This window comes from Rhamphochromis sp. 'chilingali' (assembly GCF_963969265.1).
Source record: "Rhamphochromis sp. 'chilingali' genome assembly, chromosome: 9".
Taxonomy (NCBI): domain Eukaryota; kingdom Metazoa; phylum Chordata; class Actinopteri; order Cichliformes; family Cichlidae; genus Rhamphochromis; species Rhamphochromis sp. 'chilingali'.
In genome coordinates this window covers 3,357,887-3,375,362 of record NC_137936.1, presented here as the reverse complement: position 1 = coordinate 3,375,362, position 17,476 = coordinate 3,357,887, and the positions used below count along the sequence as shown (strand labels likewise).

The following is a 17,476-nucleotide window of genomic DNA, read 5'->3' as shown; positions in this document are numbered from 1 at the left end:
CACTGGCCCACGCCAGCTATGTTTCTCATTGGTCAAGGCTGGGACCGTCCTTAGTTTTTTGGCTTACTGCTTCAAGGAGGGCTGTGGGTTGCACTTTACATACCTTAAGTATTCAGTGTATAACTGAATAATTAAAACCAAAGGCACTGATCCATTCTCTTATGCTCTTCCAGTTCAGGGTCGTGCTGGTTTGCAGCTACTGTAGGGAGAAGGGCGGGTACACCCGGGTCAGGTCGCCAATTTGTCACAGGGCCATGTTGTTGTTAATAATTATTTTTTTTAATTATTATTATTATGATCATCATGATGATCAATTATTCATTATGATTTTATCATAAAATTAGGACAATTTTCATATCCCTCATAAATTGCTTTTTGACAAAAGGGTTTATTCCCTCTCTCTGGTGGATTTGACTCTATATGAAGAAACAGAGGTGACTACTCTGGGGATGTGTTACCTTCCCACAGGGGAACACAGCCAGTTTTTCAGGGCCTCTGGTATAGCCATCATATCCAGGTAGTAGATGACGGATACTAATTACAAGGACACTAGTTCAAAATTTACAATTTTAAAAGCTAATGAAAAGCAAAGTTATTGGCCGATAATAATCGATGGTTTTGAGATTGAATTTCAGAAAACGTAGTCCTTTTGCTCTTTACATGTTCTATGCTTAATGATGAAAAAATCTTGTGCTTTGTCTACAGATTCCTCATGTTATGTATCTGTTCTTTACAGAACAAGTAAGATACCCTGTAGTCTGGAAAAAATAACATTAAAACATGTGAGAGTTGATTTTCAATGTCAGATGATTTGATCTTGTTTAAAAAATGGCAAACATGAGACGCATGGATGCTTGGATGAGTGGAAGACCATGAGAGGGAAAGAAAGCCTTTCTCAGTTCTGTTTAACAGAAAGAACTTAAGATATCCCAAAATTAGGAAAAGTCCATTGTTAAAGAAGTTAAAAATTATGTTAAATGTAACACATAGCTTAAATAAGTAGAAATATATGTACCTTAATATGACCACATAAGTATCTTATCAAATGTCCAACAACCATTGACCACAACGTGACCCTGGAGAGACAGCTTCTCCAAAGACAAGAGAAGTCAGCAAAAAACTGCAATAACTTCAAGATAATGTTCATCAATTTCAAATTGTGAAAACATTTAATATCTCACCATATATAGTGCATAATGTCAAGAGATTCAGCCAGTCTGGAGAAATCTCTGCAGCACTGCATTAAAACAGAATCAGGCAGGAATAGGTTTCCTCACTAGTCCAGCAGCTGGTCTCCTTGGTTACCTCCATGGATATTTACAGACTGTTAAGAGCGGATTCCAGCTGATTGCATTTTTTTTAAGTTTATTTGCACAAAATCATTTAAAAAATAATGCAAAGGTGACTGAGAGGAAGCTTGAATTCACAGTTAATAGGATCAACAATGGGAGTTCTGCAAAGGGACAAGAGTGAATCCAGAGTGAAACGAGAGGGCTCAATAGGTACTGAACTATGTCCAAGAGTGAGTGGACTACAGTCTTACGTGGCAGTGAGCATAAACATGAGGGGTATCTTAGGAGGCAGGTCGATTCCAAGAGGGAAGTGACCAGTGGCAGAGGGCTTGCAGGCAAGTGAGTATTCCAGGTGACAATTCCAGCGATTATCACTACAGGAGTGAAGACAGTACAGTCTACAATACTCTGCCCAGAGGTGGAGCCACCATTCCAACTGAAGCTTAGATTCACTGAGAAAAACAAAGAAAACAAAAGAGAACCCAGCCGTGACAGTATTGCTGCCATCTTATTCAAAATGAGCTATTTTTCATGAAATATTAGGTCTCAGTTTAATCACTTGATATGTTTTCTATGCTCTACTGTGAATCATTTGTGGGTTTGTGAGAAGTGATTTAAATCTTACACATCTCAGATTTCTTGGAGTGAGGGTTTTATTTACTAGTTAGGCTGCATTATTCATAATGGTCAACAGGGGCGCTTTTGTGTGTAAATACATTATGTTGTGCTGTCCTTTCTTTTGGAGCACTGACGTTATTGCAATGTAAATCTGAACCTATGCTTTAAAAGACTGGTGGTCCTCAGTTAAAATGGCAAAGCAGCTGTATGTTGGTGTTTGCAGTGTAATGTTCTTTTAGCTCTCCTCCATATCACTCCAAGTTCTTTGACAGCTTTAACCATATTAGACTTACCGTTGTGATGAGGCCCACCACGTCAAATATCTGATGCAGTAGGAATTTAATTCAATTCAGTTCAATTTTATTTATTATAGCACCAAATCACAGCAACAGTCGCCTCAAGGTGCTTTATATTGTAAGGTAGGCCCTACAATAATACATACACTGAAAAACCCAACAATCATATGAGCCCCTATGAGCAGCACTTTGGCGACAGTGGGAAGGAAAAACTCCCTTTTAACAGGAAGAAACCTCCAGCAGAACCAGGCTCAGAGAATTTAGTGTTTACAAACATACATAAATGTCAAGAAACATAATGTGCAAGAAAAATCCCCTCACACTGTAACTGGGTCCAGTACGTATGTATTTCTTGGAGGCGCGGCACCTAACAGATAATACAATATTCAATAACCTCCACATCTCACCCAACATCCAACCAACTTTGGGTAAAAAATCATTTTCATTTGACGGTTTTGTTTGAAGAATGAGTCATCTGGTAAGTGCTGGAGCTATTAATATCCTTCTCCACAGGCAGCCTTCATCAGCAACATTCAAACTCAACCCCCATCCCTCCCCATCCAGCCTGTTTGTGACAAACAGGAGGTTCATCCAGGGGCAGCTGTGACTGGCTAAATAATGGATGCCTCAAATCAGACTGCTGCTTGCTTAACTGAGTTTAATTAAACTTGATCTGACCTTGGTATTCACAGGCCAGTAAGTTGCTCCCATTTGTATTTGTGACATTTACAATAGTTTTCGGTTCTTTTAATCCATCAAAAGAAACATTTTTTTCATTGAGTTATCAATAAACATTAATAAAACATTAAAGACCTAAGATCTCATGGCAGAACTATGAAGGTTTATGCATTTCAAATAGACATAGCAGCTCTAAAGGATAAAATTACATTGAAAGTGTATCAGAATGAGGCTGCAAAATCTGTAAGAAAAACGTTAAAGACTGTCACATTACAATGTTTCTGTTTGTTTTTGGCCTTTTATTCACCACCTGCTGATTCATATGTCAAAGTCCTTGTGACAGTTCCCCTACTTTGACTTGCAGTCATGTGACATAAACAAAGGAAGCTCCAACAGTCATTTGAATTTTAACATCACTCATTTAAAGGTTACAACACCAAACAGAATAGGAGAGGAAAGAAGAGTGAGTCATGGCTGAATGTGTGTGGAGTCAGCAGGAAAATAATGAACATGCAAAACTGATCTACAGGAGAATAGAATTGAAAATACTAGAAAATGTCTGAATGCCAAATACCAGGCAGTAGTCACAGCCTCTAACATCCGTCTGGTTTCATATGGATCCATTTGGGTCTTGTATACAAAATAATTATTTTTCCACTTTTAAAGGGAAAATATTCAACTGCCAACAGATTTCGACACTAACAGCTATTTTTGATATGATATTATCAATTTAAATAACTTTATTAAACTACACGGTTTGGTTCACAGAAAGATCGCAGGCTGGTTTGAACTACAAGGCGTGACACTTCTCTGTGGTACATCCCACTCCAAAACATTCATGCTGAAGACTGTCTGAAGTCCGGGACAAATAAACAAACAAAAAAGAACAAAAGAATACAAATCTTGGACTCTCTTGATAATTTAATCCATCATAACAGCTCGATAGTGGTTATGGTCTTCATGAATGTCGCTGTCGATTAATAATAATGCCTGCTGTGTGGTTGTGCTGAGTGAAATTTGTGTATTTTATTAGTCTGAGCAGTTATATGTGTTTTACACCGGAAGCTTTAGAATACAGTCATCATCTAAATGTGCCAACTATCTACCAAAAATAACCCCACTAACTTTGAGGCTTCAAAACGCAGAGTCCAGAAGTCTGGATCCAGGAATATTTGGATTCTTTAGCATTGTGAGACAGGACAGGTTGGGCATTTCACATCATATCTTCTCAGATACATATCCGATTTTATTCAGAAAATATAGGAGGCATTGTCTTGGTGTTCTTCACAAAATAACAAACACATGAAATTCACTGAAGGTGAGGAAGGAATTTTCTGTTTCAACAGATGTGTGCAGTCTGTGAATTGTGCATGATTTTACGGAGACATTTCCACTCTAAACTGTTGCATATGAGATAGAAATGTGTGCAAATGATGCCTAATTTTGTGCTTGACATATAACCCCAGTGTTCAAGCACAGTCTATCCCTGCCAGTACAAAATAGTATATAGCATGCAGGACAAGAATGAGTCCTGGCACACACCTGCTTTGCCACCCTCTCCTGTCTCTCATGGCATGTTTCAGTTTCCATTTCTCAGCTCAGATGCTGCTGTCCTGACACTGCCTCTGTTCTTTCTCTCTCTTTCTTAACCAGATTGAAATACAAGAAACTAAGGATCCAAGATTTTGTGTTCAGCGGTTCCATTGAGAACCAAAGATCTCTTCCTCCTCTTCCAGCTTTGTGCCTCGTTCCCCGATACTTCACCTCCTCCATCCATCTCCTGTCCTAAGCTCTGCAGGTGAAACCCTTTTGGTTTGGGTTTTGGAGGTCAAAGTTTGTTAAGCAGGACTGACACGAACTAATCTAACAAAGTCAAACTGTTTGAGAAGAAACAAAACCTGAGAGAAAGTGGGATGATCAGCTTTACCAAACTCTGGGATAAAATCATTCGCAAACACACACTCGTATTGTTCCAAGGAGTTATTACATCAAAGCTCACAGAGTTAACGAAATGTGATTATTGAATGAAGAAAAAAACCACTTTACAGCTTTAAAAGTCAAAAGAAGAAGTGCGCATGTAAAAGCACACAGGTGCTACTTATGACATAACAAAAAAGAAATGAAACAACTTTTGTACAATTTAGACGAGGTGTCATTTTGAAGTCTTTTTTAGGTTCATTTTCAACTTCTCTTTGTACACGACACTGTCTGAGCCCGGGAACGTCAAAATAAACATGTTTCTATGGAAATAGGTAAATACATACTTTTAAGCATTTTGTTGCCCATACGTGAAACAACATATTCATCAGCTGTTAGCAGTATAATGTGTTTGTCCTTTACTCTGTGTGTAATAATACCAACAGGTGGCCAAAACCAGCTGTTTCATTCGTTCGTATTTCACAACATTACAGTTTTTGGTTTGTTCATCAAAGGGGCGATATCTGTTCTGCTTCCTCAGCTGGGTTCTGTTTGTATGTCCAAAAACAGCCCTGCATGCTGCATCTATCTCAGGCCTGAAAGATGATGCTGGGGCTCAGACTCCTCAGTCTGCTGCACTGTCCAGCAGTTGAAGAGTATTGAGAGGACAAGAAAAAGAATTGCATACTATGTAGCTAATCTTATATGGACACAGACAATTGGCTGACATGATGATTATACAAGGCATTTTCATTTTGGAAGGCACAACTGAATGAGAAGGTGGAAAGAAAGACTATCGTGATCATTATTTACTTAGATGTTTTTAAAGTTTTAAACTTGCTTTTTCCAAGTTGCTGCCTGAAAAGCTGACAGATTTAATCCAACAGCTCTGTAAAGTCAGTGAATAATAAAATAGAATCTAGATTCTGATGGACGCACTAATACCCTAGTGCTGATGTTGCATGAATACAGGGAAAGTCAACACAGGTTCAGATCAGGACGATCTAATAAAAACCACAAAAAAACCTCATGGATAATTTTCTGAAAGAAAACAACTTTGGAACATTTAGGATTCTGTTGGGGTTTAAAGTGGCCTAAAAACCCTTGTGGAAAATCTCTTTTGGTGATTACCAATAATGCAAAAGTCTGTAAGATGCTTTAGTTAGCGCGCCCATTTATAGTCAGGGGCTAGTTTGATCATTTATCATGAATTAAATGCTGTAAAAGGCATTTAAACTAATTACTCAGCCTATCCGGGAAAGTTTCTTTGTTTGTTTTTAATATTTTGACGTAAATTTCAGTTGTAAAGTTGATGTTCAACAAAGTCAGTTAAGAAGCTAGAGCATCTCTTTTATTCAGTGGAAAAAGGGTTGTGGGCTAGCCATAGCTAACCAGCTAAAGTCACTGAAGTCTGTTTATCTGTTTTCCTCATGAATTTTACATTTTACAGTATATTTTCTTTAAACTTTAAAATGGGATGTCAGAAGACAGGCTTTGATCTTACCTCAATTTTGACCACATATCAAAGCTATTTAGTAACCATGTTTTGGATTTGTATATCAGTGTAGCTTGTAGGAGGCAAATGATGCTAGTGCTGTCAGTTTGGGCATCTTTAAAAAATACTAGGACATCATCAAGAGCATTAAATTTATAATCTATATTCAAAACGCTGGTATAGTGGCAGACACACAGAGGTAGGGATGGGTATCGTTTAGGTTTTATCCGATACCGGTGCCGGTGCTCAAACGGTGCTCAAACCGGTGCTTAAAGAATGGAGAACACAAAATTGGTCCAAAAACCTCTCATGTTCAGCTGTTTTTTGTAAAAAGATAACAATGTTAGCCTTTTCTGCAGCTATGGGGCATATATGGTATCACTCTTGGCTGGAAGCAGTGCTTAAACAATGGAAAAAACACAAACTTTGTCCAAAAACCTCTCATGTTTAACTGTTTTCCACTTTTTCTTTGGTCATTTTAGCCTTTTTGTCCAGGGTGAAGGGAGCATCTGCCATCAAACAAGAGGACAGCCGCATGTAGCTATGATGATGTTTGCTAGTTCACCTTACATGCATTAATGTAATAACGTGGTTAGCCTACTCAACGTAAATTACACACGAACAACATTAAGCTACTCACGCAGAGAAGAGCGGCTGCTGCTGCCATCATCATCCTCATCATTTCATAGTGGACGAGTATATATTGTTTTTTTTGTTTTTTGGTTGTTTGTTTTATTATGTCTGAAATAAATAAAGATACAATACAATACAAAAATACAATTTCTGCTACACTGGCAGGGCTAGGGGCCAGGACTCTCCTCTTTGTGTTTTTGGGGGATGTTGCATAACAGGCAACCCACCCGCAGTAGATGTGCTCGGTGTGAGGTCTCGCAGCAAGCTATCAAATACGGCGCATTTCTGGGCTTTTTTAAAAAACGCTATGTGTCGCCAGGTGTTTCATCGGATTCGAGGTGTTACTTCCTTTGACAGCATCACAGTATCAGCTTAAAGCACTTGTTGCTGCTGAGTTTGCATCTTTTGCTGTGAAGTACAGCCAGACTTTTGACCGCTTCGCTTTGGGCATTTTCAATCTGTAGCTCTACCTGGACCCGCCTACTATCCTCGGAAACGTAAAATGATTGGCTAGAAGTGTATCACAGCTCAGGAATAAAAGCACCGAAATAAAGCACCGAAATGTGCGCTGCTTTTCGGTCTGGTTACTACCGTTTATGTCAGAACCGGTGCCATGACACCGGTACCCATCCCTACACAGAGGCATGCAATGAATGAAAGTATGCAGATTTAACCTTTGGAAGAGTTTCCTGAGCATTTTAGTGGTATGATATTGCACTCACAGTCATCTCAAGTGATAGATGTCCTTTCATTTTCTGTCAGCCTCAGGAGTCTTTTTCCTTTTTCCTGCTGAGGTGTATTAAAACACTCATCCATCGAACCGTTCTCTTCTGTTTATCCAGTTCAATCATCACATAATATCTGCAGTAATATTAGTGTGACTTTTGATCCTCATTGGTTGAATACCTGCGTGACTGGAGCAGTTAAGAACATGTGAGCACCAAAGGATCTTTAGTTTTTGTGAGATTTTCTCAGGGTTAAAGTTTCCAGTACAGATTTCTCAACTAGTTTTTGCACAAGCAAGTATATGTTTACAACACATGTATTGATAGTTGTTTTGGCTGATCCCTTTAGGGGTCACCACAGCAGATCATCTGCATCCACCTCTCCCTGTCTCTGGTATCCTCTTCTGTCACACCAACCCCCTGCACTACATCCACAAACCTCCTCTGCATACATCCTAAACCATCTCAACCTTTTCTCTCCAAACCGCTCACTCAGAGATATCTTTCTGATGTACTCATTTCTCTTTCTTGTCCTTTCTGGTCAATCTGAATTTAAATCTTAACATCTAAAATTCTGCGACCTCCTCCACCTCAGCCTCTTATTGTGGTGGAGTAAGGTCTCACTGGCGCCTTGTAAGCCTTCTCTTCCACTCTTGCTGCTACCCTTCTATCGCATATCACCCCTGACACTCATTTCCACCAAGACTACCCTGCCTCACCTCTCTTTTGCCGTGTCCGTTGCTTTGTATGGTTGACCCCAGGTATTTAAACTCATCTCTACTCCTTACATGTTACCATTTCCACCAGTTTCCCGGTAATTCACACACCATCACAGCTATGTCATCTGGACCAGCTGTCTTTCCACTCTTCATCATCTTCATAGCTGCCTTCACTTATTCCTTACTAATCCTCTGCACTTCCTGATTCAAAAACTCTCCACCATCTATCCTCCTCTCACTCTCGATTTCTTCATTCATCGGTTCCTTGGAGTATTTCTTCTGTCTTCTGTCTTGTCAGCAGACTCTTCAATCACTAGCACATTTCCATTTCTGTGTTTAATCATCCTAACCCACTGCACATCTTTTCCATCTCAGTCTCTCTCTGCCTGGCCAATTGATAGATTGGCCAAGCAGATAGATTTTCTCTCTTTGCCATAAGCCTAACCTTCCAATACTTCCTCTGTCCAGAGGATGCACCAAACAGCTTGGCAGCTTCCCTCAGCACTACAGCTGTATGTTCCCAGTCAGCTTGTAATTCTTCCCTTCCACCCAGAGCACGTCTCAATTCCTTCCTGAGCCTCTGCCCTCGCTTCCTCTTGATGATTGAAGTGATCCTACAGACTACCATCTTTGCTGCCTAGTTAAATTCTCCTGTGCGACCACCGTGCAGTCTCCTACCTCTTTCAGATTGCGCCTACTACATAAGATGTAGTCCACTTGTGTGCACCGTCCTCCACTTATACACCACCCTATCTTCCTCCAATCAATTCAATAGTTGTACTAATAACAGCAAAAGTAAATTGGTATTTGCTATGATTTTTTTTTCCTTGAATAATTTGTGGCATACTCAGCAATGGCATTTGAGCTGCTCTGAATGAGTCATATGTCAAAGACACATCCATGCAAATAAATATATAAATAAAAAAGATTTGGTCTTCCTTCCTTCCCAAGACTGTTATTTAATTGTACCTAATCAAGATGAAAGTGATTGGTTTATACTTGTTTTCTTTTTCCTCTGCCTTTGTTTGAGTGTTAGTTTGGTTATGGGATGCTCTGATGTCTCTGTGTAGTGAACAGTGTTGATCAAGTTTCTTGAAAAAAGTCATCAGTAACTAATTACTGATTACTTCCCCAAAAAGTAATCCTGTTACTTTACTGATTACTTATTTTTAAAAGTAATTAGTTACTTATTTACTTTTTAAAAACACGATTTACAACCTGAAGAGGTGATAAAGTGATAGATCTTTCAGCCCAATTCTACTTTTTCTGCATAATCCATCATACAAAATGCAATCAAATGGAAAAGTCTCTTTTTAAAACTTGTTTTATTAGTTTTAATCTTTAAACTTTATGCATCAAGCAAAAATTTAATTATATGCAACATTCTCTGAGTTGAATAAATGAGTTTAACATTGAAACCTATTTTCTGCACATTCCAGCACATAAAATAAAATATTTTGTGTGTTTACACTCAGTCTTTCAAATAGATGCAAGTAAAACACAGCAGAAAATAAATAAAGTCAAAGACTCAGCGGTCCTGTTGCTCTATTTTCACCTGTAAAGCAGGACTGGGGTAGGCGGAGGTTTACCCTGGTGTTGATCTGCACACAGCTGTTGTCACTAACGGCGCACTCGCTTACGTCACTGTCGTGAGACATTCTGCAAAAAAATCACGGTTTTAGTAACGCAGTAACGCAGCGTTACTATGGGAAAGTAACGGTAATCTAATTTCCGTTTTTGCAATAGTAATCCCTTACTTTATGCATTACTTGAAAAAAGTAATCAGATTACAGTAACGCGTTACTGCCCATCTCTAGTAGTGAAACAGGAATGTTTGAGCAGAGTGGAGAGTCCAGCATGGCTGCCAGTGCCATATAACCTTTTTATCACCATTAGTGTCATTTTAAATAAATAAACCAGTAACTAAAAATTTTAATTTCTGTTTTATAGAACGGCAGCACGGTGGTTAGCACTGTTGCTGCACAGCAAGAAGGTCCTGAGTTCAATTCCACCATCAGGCCAGGGTCTTTCTGTGTGGAGTTTGCATGTTCTCCCCGTGTTTGCGTGGGTTCCCTCCGGGTACTCCGGCTTCCTCCCACCGTCCAAAGACATGCAGCTTGTGGGGATAGGTTAATTGGATAATCCAAATTGTCACTAGGTGTGAATGTGAGTGTGAATGGTTGTTTGTCCCTGTGTGTTGGCCCTGCGACAGACTGGCGACCTGTCCAGGGTGTACCCTGCCTCTCGCCCTATGACAGCTGGGATAGGCTCCAGCGCCCCCCGCGACCCTGAAAAGGATAAGCGGAAGGATGGATGGATGTTTTACAGACACAGGAGCAAAGCTCATGATTCAAATGAAATATAATGGAAATGTCTTTACAGTTAATACTGATCAATTGATGATGAATGACTGTTATATGTAACATTAGTTAAAGTCTTTCATTCTATTTACATACATGTCAATGAGAAGCCTTCATGTAAGGGAACCAGTGATAACATCTAGCCATACTTTTAACAGGCGTTTTCCCAGCTGATCTTAGATAAGATACTAGTGAAGCCTGGATTCCTGAATCTTCTCAAACATGATTAATTAAATGCCCTTTACTGGCACTGTCTGGATGTATCTGACTGTCATGCTCTAGAAAAAGGGAGACTTTTGGTGACACTCTGGGTCCCCTCTAAGAGACTGCGGATGCCTCTCTTCAACTGTCAGTGCCCATGGTGACCAGTACCAGTCTGGAAATTGACACAACACGGACTCCAACACAAAATGAGAGCAAAACAAATTCTGGCTTCAGATCATATCTTGCTAGCAACAACATTAGCCAGCTAGTTGCTATGTTGAATTGTTCAATTTTCAATTCAGTTCAGTTTTATTTATACAGCACCAAATCACATCAACAATGACCCCAAGGTGCTTTATATTGTAAGGTAGACCTACAATAATACATACAGAGAAAAACTGAACAATCATATGACCCCCTATGAGCAAGCACTTTGGCTCCCTTTTAACAGGAAGACACCTCCAGCAAAACCAGGCTCAGGGAGGGGCGGGGCCATCTGCCACACCTGTTGGGGAGAGAGAAGGAAGACTGGATGAAAGACATGCTTGGGAATCGTGACCGTGAATTATCAAGGAACAAAGCAAAGAGTTAAGAATCCTCAACAAAGAAGAATTTAATCTAAGCTAAACGGACTTTTGGCCCCAAATGTGACAGCAGTGCATTCGGTGCCAGGTTTGTTATCAAAACTCATGAACTTCCCCACTGAGGGTGAAACTGCCTGTGTGGCAGCAGGGTGGAGTTTGTGGTACAGTGCAACTGTAAGACTGAAGATTTCTGTTTTGAAAGGCCAAATTCCTGTGCACCTGAGCCACCTTGGATATTTCATAGCATGGCAGCTACAGGGAAGGAATTCCTTATGACTGCTGTGATGTTGTAAACAGATGATCATTCCAGCTGTCAGAAAAGGTGTAACGTCATCTTGGAAGGGTTAAATGTTCCTCCTCTCTCCCCAACCAGTCGCAGCAGATGGCCCCGCCCCTCTCTGAGCCTGTTTCTGCTGGAGGTTTCTTCCTGTTAAACAGGAGTTTTTCCTTCCCACTGTCGCCAAAGTCCTTGCTCATAAGGGGTCATATGATTGTTGGGTTTCTCTATGTATGTGTTATTGTGAGGTCTACCTTACAATATAAAGCACCTTGTTGTGATTTGGCGCTGTACAAACAAAGTTGAATTGAATTGAATAGAATACGCATGTGACAGTATTTGTACAAATGACAACTGCCAATATAATTCTAACACCGCAGATAAACTCTATACATTTTTTATGAATCTTCCCCCTACCAAAAGCTGTAATATCAAGCTTAGAGAGACACGATAAACCTGACTGTACTCAGACAGTTGCTTATATTTTTTTATTTCATTAAATTTATATGAAACTTCATAAACAAATGCGTCGAACTTAACTGGTGTATTTCTCAGCTTATCATCATGTCCTGGCACAACTTTCTACCCCTGTGTTGGTTAGCCATGTTTCCTGTTATTTCTAACCCTGACTGTGCAGCTAAAAAATGACCAGGGGTAGCAGGCTACACAGTAAGTCGTGGGTGATCGCTGCTTTCTTGGTTGTGGTGCAGTGGGTCCAGACTACTGGCTGAATAGTAACATAGTTCCTTGCTGTGCCTTCTCTCAGCCTTCCATCTGCTGAGGCTGGAGCAGTCACCTCAGAGAGCAGCTGTGGTCCTTCAGGTTTGCCTCGGGGAGGGTCAGGTAGAGTGCTGGACAGTCCTAACTACTTTGATACTTAGTTATGTACTTCAGTGTTTCAATGCATGATGTGGTGTGAAATGACCATGTGTGACAACCCACTGCCTTTGCAGTATGTTTTCCCCTCAGTGTGGTCTTGGTAATTAACAAAGTTCTTTTTTTGCATTTGCTGGCTTGACAAAACTGAAAACATCAGTCAGCGACCTTTCTCTGTGTAACTGATCTTCCTGCTTCGAAAGTGGCACAACCCAGAAAACTATAGCAGCATCCCACAAACAAGCATTGATATAACGCTTATATTTGTCATTAGAATAAATGTGCAGACTTTCCATTACAGTCTGCCAGTTCTGCTACAGACATGCCTTTCACAGAGCAGTCCAGGATCTTCTCCAGAGATTTACCTCAAAATCTCCAAGGAATGCCCCCTAACCGATTTATGAGGTTCATAAAGTTCTCACTTAAAGCGACACCAGTGCAGCTGCCATGCAGATCCAAGAAAAGAAACCCTTGATCTCTTGCATTTACATACCACGTTACATTCTCCCTGCTGCCTCTGATCCTTGAAGTCCACTGGCAGTGTCAGTATAATGTGAGTGGGACAAAAGGTGCAGTAAACCTGTTTTTGGCAACAATAACATCCATCCATCAATTTGCAGGAGACTATTGATCAGCTGGTGGCCACGTGATAACTATTGGTCATGAGGGAAAAATCCTTTTTCCACGACTGGTTTGCAAGTGGTTACAGGAGGATGTTTGCTGTTGCTGGGTGAAACTGATTGCAGTAAAGGAATACACATTTTTCTATACTGAACAGAAAAGAAAAGATGTTCTGTAGAGACCGTCAGTGCAACTCTCCAGGTCACTGATGGGTTATTTGCTGTAACTCATTTAGTTCTACAACTGAGAGCATGATGTTCTTAGTGTGTTATTCACCTATTACAGAAAGATATGCATAGTGATTATGAGCGCAGATAAAACTGAATACAGCGTACTAAACTATATATCTGTGTAAAACACTGAAATCAAATCAACTTAGCAGATGCTGTAACTGAGAAATGTGCTTTTGCAAAAATATAACCTCATTGTTAAATTTCAAAACTTGTTTGGAAAGCGTCATCAACAGCTCCAAAGGTCAGAAAAGTTCAGGGTTTGTTTTGTCATAATATTTAATTCATTTCATTTTTATTAATGTAGTGATGAATCAGAACAAGAGGTGCCTCACACGCTTTATATTGTAAGGCAAAGACCCTAAATAACTGTATTTAACAGCTCCATGGGCAAGCTGTTGAAAATCAAGAGAGGAAATTGCGACATCCAGTGATGGTTCTAATTAACACATCCATAGAAACTATCGCTTTCTGTCACCGTGACGTTGCTATGTATAAGTGCATATTGTAACTTTTGAGACTGAACATATGATCAAACACAGCTAGAGTATCAGAGATCAGAGTGACAATGGAGAAAATGACTTTCACTTGGGTCGTTTGTTTTACATTAGTCTGCAGCTCAATGCTGCTCTCTAGTGGAGAGAGACGGCACTGAGAAACACTGATGCAGTTAAGAAAACTCAGTAAAAGTACATTTAAACCTTTAAGCTGCATAATAGTTCTTAACAGTTGAGCATATACAGAAAATGATCTCATCCAACTCCACAGGCCAGTGCATTCCTCCTGTATAAATTGCATGAACCAAACCACCATCAGCCACTGACACTCATTTCCATGAGTATGCTCTAACCTTCACCTGGTTCAATGCATCACCACCTTTAAAAATAAAGCGCAAGTAACAGAACCAGAGTTTTTCTTTGAAAGGCTGTATCAACCCTTCTGTATTTATATTTGTCTAATAGCGCCTTTTCGTATAAATTCGGAAACTTTCATATGTAAATTTAACACTCTTCTAGCCAGAGAAATCCTAGCAGGTTAAGCAAAGTGATTATGTTGCACTGACATTTGATAACTATTAACTGAAAGAGAAGCAACCCTGTTAATGGAGATGAATGAAGACATTTTGCTAGCTGAAACAAGACTGCAATGTTTTCAATAATACTGTGGAAAATTGACCATTTTTAACTATCGTACAAGCCCCAACGATGTAAATCCCATTCAGACAGCTCGACAGGTGCAAATCACACAAGAAGTCTCCCTCAGATGCCATCACAATGGTAGTTTTCAAAATACATTACCATCATGATTGTTTTATTATCAAAATGCATTACATCTCTTGCTTTTTAAATCTTCTGGAGGAGAACAATTGAAATAGTTACTACTATGATCTGTGTAAAAATAAAAGCAAACCAACAGAAGGATCTTTACAAAAACAACAGAAAAAACGCAGCGCCTGGATTTTGGAGGAACCCCAGAACAGACCCAATGATTTGCTTCCATCCATCTGACAAAAGGTGGTCACTCAGACCCTACAAACAAAGATCATGCGGTAAATTCAGTGTACGATATTTTCTCCATACAAGTCTATATCACATTTCTTTCTATACAAGTACACATAATCATACATAATGTCCTATTGTGTTTTTTAGGTCGTATCTCTTTCAGTTTAAGGTGCTGGTTAATTTTGGGTCACAACTTTTATTTTTTTCCATATGTGTCAAACATTCATGTAAAATGAGTACCCTCCTGTGTGTTAGTGAGGGGAGAGGGTGGTGAGCTGTAGTGGTGTGTGGTGGTGTCCAGTTGCACAACTGGTCCCCTCGGTCCTTGAAGTCGTCCACGCAAACGTGGCCATTTCCCCCCCACATCCGGTCCTAAATGAAAAACGTGAGGGAGCAGGCGGCCACCCTTGTCGCCTTGACATTAGTCTTAGGTCCTGCTGCGGCCGACGGGGGACCGTCGCTTTCTTCACAAGTCAGTATGTGTTGGTAATTAAAAAGGAAAAAATTCAAACAAAATACAGCATTCTGTGGAAAGGGAAGCAGCTCCAACAGGAGAGGATAGCAGCTTTTTCTTCACCTAGGTTTTAGAAACAATCCAAATGCTCCCTCGGAGATCCTCGCCCCCGATTCCCCTCAGCGTCACACGGAATGCAACGATTGGTCAGACAAGAGGAAAAAAACAAACTCTGCAGTATGAAAACCCAACAGCTTGGCTTAGAAATATAGCCCCACTAATAACCTTCTTTTTCCTGCATGAGTGTATAGATTTGGAGAACAAAAACGATGAATGCAGCCTTGTGGGGTGGAACATAACTGGATTATAAACTTATCGTAACAAATACAAACAAAACAAAACAAAACATGCAGCACCATGAATCAAAAGAGCTGTATTTCTCAAGTATAATATCAGAGCAGTCCTAAAGTGAAACCAAAACAGTCCAGTGAGGTGAGAGAACAGAAGATAACACCAAGGCAGGCTGGGTCGCTGGGGGGAAATGGGCTGGTTTCATGTTTGAGAAAACGGAAGCTGGTAATTATATGGAATGATCCTAGTTTTTAGGGAGAGCTCAAACTCCCCGTCTCTCTAATGCATCTATATAACGGATGATTAACAGGTCGTCTTCCCCCCTTACCAAATTAAACAATTACTGCAGCGCAGACTCGGCCACTCGCCGAATCAAGTAACCTCGACCAAAACAAACAAGATATTTAAACTGTAACTCTTGCTTTTAGTTACATATGCATTTCTCCAACCTGGATACCACAGTGACCACAGGTGTGGTAGAACTTTGTACAGACATTTGTGTGGAAGGTTTTCATTTCTGACATTATCGAGCCTCTCGAGGAACAACAATTTCAACTTACATATGATTTCTTTGTTTTTGTTTTTCTCTGAACGTGTCAGCCAAATCACTTTTCCCTCTGATTCGCTAATAATGTCCAAAGTCAATGATTCATCTTTGTGCAGGATGTGCTAATTATTTTTTATTCTTCTGAAAAGAAAGAAAAGAAAAGACAGAAAATAATATGGGACAAATTCTCAAACAAGTCCTTGTTCTTCTTAGGTCTGTACATTTGCCCTCCCCAAACTCCTGATCCCTGTTGTACTGCAGCCTCAGGGGTTGAGGAGATGCACAGCTCTCTCTCACACACACACACACACACACACACACACACACACACACACACACACACACACACGCGCGCGCACGCACGCGCGCACACACACACACACACAAGGTCCTAAAAGCTTCCTGACTGTGTCCTTACTCCGGATCCCTGCAGGGAAGAGTGCTGGAACTGACTGAGGTTCGTCCCTCGCTGGGGGTAGTGTGTCGGTCCAGAGGCCGACAGCAGTCTGGGGCTAGCCTGCAGCACTGCCTGACCTGGGCTGCCTGACTTCAGGCTGCGAGGTGCCTGATGCTGACTCCCTTTGGAGGCCTGCGCACCAGAGTCTGTTTTAGTCTGCCCATGGACCCGGGATCCTGGGGCAGGAGCCCCCACCAGGCTGCTGCTGTTCAAAAGGCTGGCTTTTAAGTGGCTGCTGCTGTAGCCTCCATCCGCGCTACTGCTACCACTCTGCTGGTGAAGCGAGCCTGTCGCTGGCCTGGAGTCTGTTGAGGAAGTGGGGGTGGGACTTGAGTATGAGGCTGGGGGGTGGTCCTGGGCGTGTCCTTGGTGGGAAGAGGAGAGGCGCTGGTAGACATTCTGGCCTGATGACGGGCTGTAGGAACACCGGAATGGAGAGCTGGAGGTCTGCTGGAGGAACATCGGGCTGTCAGTCTGTCTGTGGCTTTCTGTGGCCTGCACACAAATACATACATACACACACTGTGTGACACTGATACATTTCTGTTCAGCTCATTTCCAGCTCTAGATGTTTAATTTGTTTTTCAGAGAAGAGGGGGGAGGGAAAAACAAAAACACAACCCCCCTTTTTATTTTAAGA

General features: G+C 40.7%; 3 protein-coding genes across 11 annotated transcripts in view; 2 read left to right on the top strand and 1 right to left on the bottom strand.

Annotated features, from left to right (window-relative positions):
- lhfpl4a (LHFPL tetraspan subfamily member 4a) overlaps window positions 1-9,268 on the top strand; it is a 30,702-nt gene extending 21,434 nt beyond the window's left edge. For 4 of the 5 annotated variants that reach the window (XM_080891837.1, XM_080891836.1, XM_080891835.1 and 1 more), the window contains one exon: window positions 4,538-9,268. In XM_080891837.1, the coding sequence (XP_080747963.1) occupies window positions 4,538-4,542 (5 nt within the window). In that variant the 3' untranslated portion in view covers window positions 4,543-9,268. Of the gene's footprint in view, window positions 1-2,719; window positions 3,143-4,537 lie in introns of those variants that run through there. The other variant, XM_080891833.1, reaches the window with a different exon arrangement.
- The window catches only part of LOC308401934 (uncharacterized protein), a 565,304-nt gene that overhangs the window by 299,553 nt on the left and 248,275 nt on the right, over window positions 1-17,476 (top strand). The window lies entirely within an intron of this gene.
- Window positions 13,880-17,476, bottom strand: part of setd5 (SET domain containing 5) — a 31,297-nt gene continuing 27,700 nt past the window's right edge. For 2 of the 5 annotated variants that reach the window (XM_080891316.1, XM_080891317.1), the window contains exon 25: window positions 13,881-17,331. In XM_080891316.1, coding sequence (XP_080747442.1) covers window positions 16,771-17,331 — 561 coding nt within the window. In that variant the 3' untranslated portion in view covers window positions 13,881-16,770. Of the gene's footprint in view, window positions 17,332-17,476 lie in introns of all 5 variants that reach the window. The other 3 variants (XM_080891318.1, XM_080891320.1, XM_080891319.1) reach the window with 2 other exon arrangements.